General features: G+C 38.4%; 3 protein-coding genes across 3 annotated transcripts in view; 2 read left to right on the forward strand and 1 right to left on the reverse strand.

The window, feature by feature from the left end:
* Window positions 1–780: 780 nt before the first annotated feature.
* LOC132181867 (uncharacterized) lies at window positions 781–2,867 on the reverse strand. Its single transcript, XM_088516766.1, has 2 exons — window positions 2,709–2,867; window positions 781–1,227 (listed from the first exon to the last, which is right to left on the reverse strand). Exons 1-2 carry the CDS (start codon window positions 2,865–2,867, stop codon window positions 781–783), a joined length of 606 nt encoding a protein of 201 aa, XP_088372892.1.
* A 4,375-nt stretch (window positions 2,868–7,242) lies between these two features.
* Window positions 7,243–7,980, forward strand: LOC132181868 (uncharacterized). The gene has a single exon (XM_059595099.2). The coding sequence runs from the start codon at window positions 7,243–7,245 to the stop codon at window positions 7,978–7,980; it is 738 nt and encodes a 245-aa protein (XP_059451082.2).
* Window positions 7,981–8,556: 576 nt separating this feature from the next.
* The window catches only part of LOC132181869 (uncharacterized), a 1,643-nt gene continuing 517 nt past the window's right edge, over window positions 8,557–9,682 (forward strand). The window contains exons 1-2 of the mRNA XM_088516767.1: window positions 8,557–9,023; window positions 9,275–9,682. The exon at window positions 9,275–9,682 is cut by the window's right edge and continues 517 nt beyond it. Of these exons, the coding sequence (XP_088372893.1) occupies window positions 8,557–9,023; window positions 9,275–9,682 (875 nt within the window). The remainder of the gene's footprint in view (window positions 9,024–9,274) is intronic.

Below are 9,682 nucleotides of genomic sequence, written 5' to 3' on the forward strand. Positions count from 1 at the left end.
TCTCCTGTATGTTGAAACCTTTCTTGCACTATTCTATTCCCAAACCCATGGCCTAAAGTATTCAAAAACATAGCCACCAACTCTTCAACAGTTAATTTCTTAGTACCTCTTAAATGATATATTTCCTTCAACTCTTTATACAAGTAAATGAATACGTGTATTTCCATCCTAAAATTTTGTTCGCACCTATCAGGATTACCTTGTAGAATCTCCATAACCCACTTATAACCTGTTTGAGAAGAGGTTCTCCAAGGTTCCTTTGCAATATATGGCATATAATAGTTCTCAACAAATTCTATTACTGCAACTTCTTGAAAAAAAAAAAAAAACACCATTTTCATTTTCATTTTCATTTTCCTCTTCACCATAATCACTATCACTTGTATCATCTTGAGTGCTATAATCACTATTGTCCATGTCTGTAAGGAAAAAAAGAAAAAGAAATAAACACAAAATAAATATATAAGCACCCATAAAAATAAGAAAAAGAGATATCTATGTAGTTATGAAATATTATAATATATTCACCTTAGTACACAAATCAACATATAAAAAAAATAACATTCAAATAAATCCTTAAAGCTTTTCAAATAGTTCATAACAAAACAACATTATTCCATGTTATGACGGTTAATTTCTCTATTTTTCCATTCGCTTGATAAAGTCAATTTGCAACCATGTCTCTTTAATAGTCACAAACATCTCTCTATGTGATCTCTTAAGAAATACCTTTGTTGCAAACTTAAGGATGTCAATGTCATTTTCTCTTTCAGCAATCCCCTAAACCACATCCATAACCTCTTCAATATTACATCCAGGTTTATTGTAGCTCTTAGATGTCACTGTATTCTTACTTTTTATTACATCACAAATACGACTCAAATGTTGACTAACGATTTGAACTCCTTTCTTTCTTTTCTCACATTGAACCGCAAGACCAAACTTCTTATTTCTTTTATCCCGCGTATCTAAATTAGCAGGAATATCATTAATGCCATGTGTATTGAGATTTGGTTCATCATCCAAAACATCTAGACCTTCTACAACATTGTCATCTTCATCAAGCATTACATTTGCAACATCTATGGCACCAATATCATTAGGAACCAATCCTATGGATGGTGCCCAAGATCCTTCTCCGGTGGCAGTTATATCTCTAAACAATATTTTCACCTTCATGGCATAAGCCAAACCTATCATGCGAAACTTGGTTGCTTCTGGAACTTCCTGTATTTAAGTATATGTAAAAATCAATGATAAAACAATTTTTAAATCATTTAAACAAAAAAAATAAGTACAAATATAGTACCTGCAATTTTTTTCCCACCAATCATTGGGCGCATCAATTGTCTTTTTCATCGGATCCCATCTAAGACTAGTTTCCTTACCTATCAATCTCTTCCAAATGTTCCACTCTTTTTTCAAACTATCCCACTTGTTCTTTAGTTGTTTATAGCAATATTGTTTTCTAGTTTTTTCATTAAATTTATCTATCACATTTTTTCCATCCTGTCCTATTGAAATGTGTTCCTGGGCGGTTACCAGCATGAATCTTAGTAATACATATGTCAAGATAATCTTCTAGCATTTTTTTCAGTCTAAACTACTTTCTTTATCTGAGTATCTGCAGTAGCAGCAGTAACGTTGCTTTGACATTTTTTACTCATATTTGTCACACAATAAATAAGCTGATACAATTATAAATAATAAAGTATGTTAAACACTATTAACAATTAAAAATTTGTTTAAAGTGATCAACTGATATAATGCAGAAATTCATATTTACATGAATAATATGTATGTCCATCAAACAAAAGGGCAACAACAAAAAATAATGGAATCAAATTTCTGCAACAAGAAAATCATTAAATAATTCACGTGAACTAATTGTTTTCCATGCCGTTGTGTATATATATATGTATGTATGTTGTAATACCCCAAAATTTATACCCTAAAATAAAGGTGATCTTAATATCAAGGATAAGGAGGATTTGCAATTTTATTAAGATTTATATGAAGTTAGATAAATAGACTTAATGTGAAAGATAATGGAAAATTACTAGTTAGAAGTTTAGAGGGTTATTGAAAGAAAAGTCACATTGTTTTGGATGCCAAAAATTCTATGAGTGACCTTAAATAAAACTGTTTTAAGGCCTTATAGAATGATGAGAAAGAAAGATTTTAAAAGTGGTTTCATGATTTTTGGACGCTTGTAGAAGGAGTTATGATTTTTAGAAGATACAAGTGTCAAAACAGGAATTTTAGTCAAACAGAGGCACAAGATTTCGAGAGACTTTTGAGGTACCAAAAAGTTATGAGTTGCTATGATTTTTGGATATGTTGTGGGTCTTTGAATGAGGAAAATTTCAAGCCAAATTTCGTGTCATTTAGAGTTAAATTGAAAACATTATGATTTTTTCAAGTTTAATAGGTCAAGCTGTTGAGTAGTTAAAGTACCTGTGATTTGGGAAAATTAATTGGATATGTTAATGATGTTCGTAAGCCACAATTTTTGGGTATATGGTAGTTGAAAGATTTAGGTTCATTGAGGATTAATTGTAGTTTTTTTATGACCAAGTTCTAATGTAAATGCATGAGGAGTTTGTTTTAAAGCTTGACAAGTCATCAAGCTCAAGATGACACATGGCCTCGCATGATAAGTTGCTTGGGGACCAAGTTTAAGTTGCTTGGTTGACACCTAAAGCTACAAGTGTTAGATAGCATGCATTCTCGGTGGACTTTTGGGGTTCTAAGGTGTCATTCTCTTGAGACATTCCTGGACATTTGTCTTTGTTGTAGCTGGAGTGGAGTGCATGTGGGACAAATGTCCCACACGTGGCAAGCTCACAAGGAGCGATTCTCCCCATTTATCACACTTGTCTTGTGTGTAGCAGAAGTTGAGTGTATGTGGGACAAACGGTAGGTATTTAAGGGGAGCAAATTCCCCTCAATTTCTCACAAGTGTGAGAGCAAGTGAGCATGAGATGAGGGAGAGAACCAGAAGAAGAAAAGAAAGAAAGAGAGAAGGGAAAAGAGAAGAAAAGAAAGGAAAGGGAGGAGAAAAGGAAGAGAGAAGAAGAAAAGAAAGAAGAGAAAGAAAGAGGAGGATGAAGAAATTAAAAATAAGAAATAAATGAGAACTCTCCAAGGTAATATTTTCATATCTTTTATGGTATTTTTAGTATGAAGCTAAATTCCTAATATTAAATTAGGGCTTTTAGTGTATGAACTAGAATTGCTATTTGGAGGGGTTAATTATATTTAGAGTGTTAATTGGCCATAAATTATTATGGGGTCCATAGAAGTTGGTGCTTATTAGGTTTAGGTGCTAATATGTCATATAATTGGAGTTAATTATTAGAATTCTAAGGGAGGCTTATAAATTGAGCATGGTAGGGTTTGATGTCACTGTAATGTGTGTGTGTGTGTGTGTGTGTTTTTTTTTTTGGGCTAAGGTTAGACGATGGTGGGATAGAGATTAGAGTTAAGATCCTTAGCAACTAAAGTGATGCATGGTTGAGACTTGAAAATGAATTGCTGACTAAGGTACTTTTTACCTCCGTTGTAGGAATTGTGAGTTGGATGCGGATTCAAAATAATGGCATGCAATGCCAGGTAAGGGGACACAACACCAAAAACCCCAACAAATTTTATTATAAATTTTTGGAATAATGTTGGGGATTTTATAAAGATTCCATTTATATGATTTTCAATTGCACTTCCTTTCATATTTTTAATGCAAAGTTTTATTCAATCATATGGCATGGTTTAAGAATTTTATGTATTACAAATACCTCATTTTTTATGAGTTATGCATTAATGCGATTATGAATGAAAGGAGCTCACAAAGTTTCATAGTATATTATACCATTATAGAATAGCTTAAAAGATCATTTGAACTATTACATGTACATCCATGTTTATAAATGTTTAACCCCGAGGCACTACTAAAGTAACGACCGGTAGTGGATCGCATAGGGTAGCATGACAAGCACACTGAATGACAGTTACGAGAAGGTGTGTGCTACCGGCCGGGTGGCCTTCACCTAGGGGAAGTTTCCAACCCTGTAGCTCTCCCCTGTGACGTTAGGATGAGCCTATAGGTCCTACGGGAAAACCAAGCCAACGTGCGCCGCTCATGGTAAAATTGCGGCTATGGGTCAAAAGGTAAAACATAATTTGAGAAAGAAAAATAAAAGGAAGTGCTTACTCATTTTGCAACTATCATGCTTATTTTGTAAATTATGTTATTCTACATAAATTGTTATTGTGCATGACATAGAAATCTGCATAGCATGTTTTATAGCATCTTGGTGTTATGGCTACTTACTGAGTTGTCGAACTCACCCTTTCTCCCTATACATCTTTTTCAGATTGCTCTATATATCGTAGTACTGAGGACATGGGTACCAGTGGGCCTCTTAGTTGTTTAAGATCCTATCGCTGCTTTATGGACTAGCAGGAGCAGTAGTAGTAGAAGTGTCTAGGATTCCATTCTATAGACTAGACAGCTTTAGATAAGCATAGACGGTGTAACTTTATTGCTTATGAGATTATTGAATACTAGCACATTATGTGTTTGTGATTTTATAATGAGAGATTATAGTACTTTGGTGATGTTATGTTTTTGTGGTGATTTTATATTAGGAGAATTTTTTTTTTTTAATAAGAATATGTTACAATTGCTCCCAATCGCTCTAACTTGGGATGTTATATGGGAGCAATTGTAACAATGGCAAACCATTGTTGATCAATGAAAGAATGAATTCTTTTGCTGGTTCAACCACTACAGAAGGACTCCAACGAAGAGATAAAGACGTTGAAAAATTTCTTGCTCATCCTAATTTAAAATTAAAGAGTGTTTCTGTTGATTCTCAAATTTCTTCTGCTTTTTACACTAGTAAGTAAACTCCTCCTCCCACTCAAGTTGATGATGACAGAGGATCTCTTTCTCCTTCTGCTTTGGATTTCAACGGATCCCTTCCCCCTCCCCATCAATTAAATGTTATTCATGCTCCTATAAAAATTCCTTTTCCCAAATCGATTGGCCTGCTTTACAAAAAGATTTTTCCTCAAAAGAAAATCAACCACTAAGACATGCTTACCATTCTAATTTTTCTGAAAAAGAAAGATCCATTATCAAAGTCCGTTGGACTGAAAAAATGATTCAAGAATGAAAGCATATTTTGTTTTTTGATTTCCTTCAAAATCATTACCCCACCAACAATGTTCTAAATGTTGTTAAAAAATCTTTTGTTAAAGAAAACAAAACCACTGTCGAAGCTTCTCATCCTCCTCTTGAAAATTTACTAGTCCGTACTTACGGAACTGATACTACTGTTAAAGCCTCCCCTTTTAAAACTCTTGATCCTGCCCACAATGAAACTAGAAAAATCATTGAGCAAAACAATTTTGCCAACCAATCCCTTCATATCATTGGTCAACAATTGGATCGCATTGAAAATAAAATCGATATTCCCATTATCCTTGGTTTGAAAACTGAAAAACCAATCATTTCTCTACCCGAAGAAAGAAAAAATCTTGGGCTGAGAACCACTAACCAAAAAAATGTTGAAAAGATTGACAAAATGCTGTCAGAATTAAAAGCTAGTCAAGCCAACACCTCCGGAAAAGCTTGTGTTATTCAAAAGATTGATGAAACTTCTGATTCCGAAAATTCTGAATATTCTCAATATCCTTCTGATTTCAACATTAAAATGATTGAAGAAGATTTCGGAAGCAATGATCCAGAGCAAAAACTCCAAAGAATTTTTGATAAAACCTGTTGGGTCATGGATCAGCCCATTTAAATATTCAACAGTCTTCAGGCCCAATCTGAGAAAGCCCAAGACCTGGACCTAAGACTCAAGAATCCGAGACCTACGTCTGAGACCCAGTAAGCCGAGTCTTTGGTATCCGAGACTATTAAATCTGAGACCCCATAAGCCGAGACCATAAAGTTCGAGACTAACTCAGGACATACAGGTCTCGGTAAAGGGAATAACTCCGATATCCTAAAAGATATTACTGTTAGTAAATAAGTAATCTTGTTGTTTACTAAGGTATCATATCTATTTACAATCTAAATCTTCTATATATCAATGAAGATAGGCCAGTTAGCATCTAAGGTCACAAAGGCGATCGAGTCCCACTCGGTCCCCTGATCTCAGGACATTAAAATCACGGAACAACTAACAAACATGATCCTACATTCAAATGTTTGCTCAGCCGATATCAAGGGATAAGATTCCTGCGTGTATGGGAAATCAAATCCTCTCCTTGCCTATAAATACAAGTCATATTATCAAAGCAAAGGTGATCACAACTCTCGCAATCTGAGCTTTGTAGTTGTTGCTAATATCCTTTCTCTTACTTATTCTGACTTAGGCATCGGAGTGTTCCCGCCGGCTCACCCCCGGTCGCTTCGATCCTTCTTTCTTCTTTGCTGTGCAGTCAAATAGTTCGTGTGTTGGTCAATTCAAGCTCGACAGGGGTGCCATATCACCATTTGGAAAACTGTGATTCTACAGTTTGGCGCCGTTTGTGGGAACTTCGATTTTCATCAGTTCTTACTATCTACTAATCCAGTATGGTGAGTACTCGGGCAACTGCAGCAGCTTCCAGCGCACCACCACCTAATTTAGTAGAGTTCATGAAGCTGATGACCGAGTCCATGAAGGCTTTAGAGAAGCAAAATGAAGACCTGGCTATAAGGCTCACAGCTGCTGAAGGCCGCAATAGCCAGAGGGACCAAGAGCGTGAGGAAAGGCGAGCAAAAAGGCATGAAGAGAGGCGCGAGAGGGAAAGGCGTGCGGAAATCCGCGATGGGAAGCGAATTGCTGGTTCCCATCGTGAAGAAGAAGCGAGTTCAGTTCAAGCCAGCCACGATACTACTGTCCAGAATGAGGAACGCTGTGAGCAGGAGAACCCAGAGAGGTCTCAGCATACTAGGCCTCGAAGGGAGCAACTTCATGGGCGAAATGAGACCCAGATGAATGCTGACATGGAAGATCTCAAAAGGAAGTACGAAGAGCTAACTCGCAAGCTGACTGCTAAAGAAGAGAAAAGCCCTGGAGGAGAGCTTATGGACAACACCGACCTGCCTTTTACCGATCGAGTATTGAGTTTTCCTTTGCCCGACAACTTCAAAATGCCTCGTGTCAAGGAGTTTGACGGCAATGGCGACCCTTCTGAACATATGGAAAGCATCCGCGCTCACTTCTCCCTTCATAGGTTTCCTGGATGAAATCGCATGCAGAATCTTTCCCCTTCACCTTAGAAGGAGTTGCTCAGGATTGGTTTGCTAGATTGCCCGCCAAATCGGTGGATAATTTCAAAAAACTCGGACGCCTCTTTTTGAGTCAATTCTTGGCAACCCGGAAGAGGAAGAAACACTTCGCTTGTTTACTATCCCTTCGTCAGGGAAATGAGGAGAGCCTGAAGGATTTCATGCTCAGGTTTAATAAAGAAAAGCTGCTGGTGGAAAATCCAGGTGATCAAACGGTGTTATCCGCATTATGGCACGGAGTTTGGCCGAATGGGCCTCTAATGACCGAAGTATCAAAGAGTTCGACAGAGATAACTCTTCGCGAGTTTATCAAGAAGACAAAGGAGTATATCAATCAAGAGGAAATGATTAAGGCTCTAACAAAAGGTCAGGAGGAAGAAGACGGAGAAAAGGAGGATGCCAAAAATGAGCTACCTGCAACGTCTACTCCAAAGGAAGGGAAATTCCTGAAGAAAGTAGCAAAGAAGACTGTCCCAACCTTTCCAAAGATAGAAGCCCAGAGACGCGAAGATCGAAGGTTTACACCTTTGAATACCGGAGTCAATGAAGTGTTTATGGAAATTAGAAGAGACCCAGCCTTCAGGTGGCTGAATAAGTTAAAAGGTGATTCGAGGAAGCGAGATCGAACGAAGTTCTGCGAATACCATAATGATCATGGGCATTTGACAGAAGATTGTATAACCCTACGATAGGAGATCGAAACCTTCATCAGAAATGGAAGGCTTGTAAGGTTCCTTGCAGGAGAAAGGAATCGGGACGCAGTTCACCAACAGAGACGTAGGAGGACGAGAGCCAAGACGTGATCGGGAGGACGGCTAGGGAGAGGATCCGAGACCCCCTCGGGACCAAGGTGTGGTAGGCGAAATCCACACTATTGCTGGAGGAATAGCTGGTGGAGGACAGTCTAATTCGGCCAGAAAAGCCTACGCTAGGAAAACACAGGCCGATGAAGTTTTTACAGTACAGAGACCTTCCAAAGTTGCAAAGAAGGATTCAGTGATCCTTTCTTTCTCTAAAGAAGATGCTAGGGGGTAATGCAGCCACATGATGATCCGCTAGTCATAACAGTGACGGTGGCCAATCATATAATCCATCGAATTTTGGTGGACAATGGGAGTTCGGCTGATGTTTTATATTGGCTAGTTTTTATGCAAATGGTGTTGATCGTGATAGGATCAAACCATTTAGCTATCCCCTGGTTGGATTGGCAAGAGAGCAAGTCTAGCCGATTGGTCGTAACTGACCGAGGCCTGTAATGTTATAAAGTCATGCCCTTCGGTTTGAAGAATGCAGGGGCAACGTACCAGAGGCTGCTAAACAAGATGTTCCGAGACCAGATCGGATGCAATATGGAGGTATACGTCGATGACATGCTAGTCAAAAGTATGCTGCCACAGGACCATGTACTCGACTTGCAAGAGACGTTTGCAACCTTGAAGAAATACGGGATGAAGTTGAATCCCTCAAAGTGTGTGTTTGGAGTCTCATTAGGAAAGTTCCTCGGTTACATGGTATCAAGCCGAGGAATAGAAGCTAATCCTGAAAAGATACAAGCTATCTTGGATATGCAGTCTCCGAAAAACTTGAAGCAGCTCCAGCAATTGACGGGAAGGATATCGGCACTAAATCGGTTCATTTTACGATCAACCGATAAGTGTCTTCCATTTTTCAAAGTCTTGCGAAAGGCCTTTGAATGGACGGACGAATGTGAAGAAGCCTTCGGGCAGCAAAAGAGGTATCTAGCAAGCTCGACTTTGCTAAGTCAGACGATACCTGGAGAAATATTGTATTTGTATTTAGTTGTGTCTCCCACGGCTGTGAGTGCGGCATTAATCTGAGAAGAGGAAGGAGTTCAAAAACTTGTATATTTCATTAGCAGAGCTCTGAGAGGCGCTGAAGAAAGATACCCTCAGGTGGAGAAACTGGCTTTCGCCTTGATCATAGCATCCAGAAACTCCGACCTTACTTTCAAGCGCATACTATTAGGGTGTTAACTGAGTACCCTCTGAAGAAAGTATTAAGAAAGCTAGATCTGTCGGGAAGACTAGCCAATTGGGCGATTGAGTTGGGAGAGTTTGACATTGAATTTCTCCCTCGAAGTTCTCTCAAGGGTCAGACACTGGCTGATTTTCTAGCAGAATTCACTAATCTGCCAAACGTCACCAGTTGGCCTGGAGATGAGACTTGGGTAATTTACGTAGACGGATCATCTACGAAGAAGCATGGTGGAGCTGTGATAGTAATGATTACTCCCGATGGGGAAGAATTGTGTAGTTCCTTGAAGTTGAAGTTCAAAACCATAAATAATGAGGCTGAGTACGAGGCAGTCCTGGCAGGACTCGGTTTAGCTCTTGAAATGGGAGCCAAATTTGTGGAAATACGGAGTGGCTCCCA

The sequence above is a fragment of the Corylus avellana genome, chromosome 5 (assembly GCF_965113065.1).
Source record: "Corylus avellana chromosome 5, dhCorAvel1.hap1.2, whole genome shotgun sequence".
In the NCBI taxonomy this organism is placed as follows: domain Eukaryota; kingdom Viridiplantae; phylum Streptophyta; class Magnoliopsida; order Fagales; family Betulaceae; genus Corylus; species Corylus avellana.

Coding starts and splice junctions, on each gene's coding strand:
- LOC132181867 (XM_088516766.1), bottom strand. CDS start 2,867: ATGGGGAGAATCGCTCCTTGTGAGCTTGCCACGTGTGGGACATTTGTC. Junction 1,228..2,708: donor ATGCATGCTATCTAACACTT/GTAGCTTTAGGT, acceptor ACTTAAATACAG/GAAGTTCCAGAAGCAACCAA.
- LOC132181868 (XM_059595099.2), top strand. CDS start 7,243: ATGAAATCGCATGCAGAATCTTTCCCCTTCACCTTAGAAGGAGTTGCT.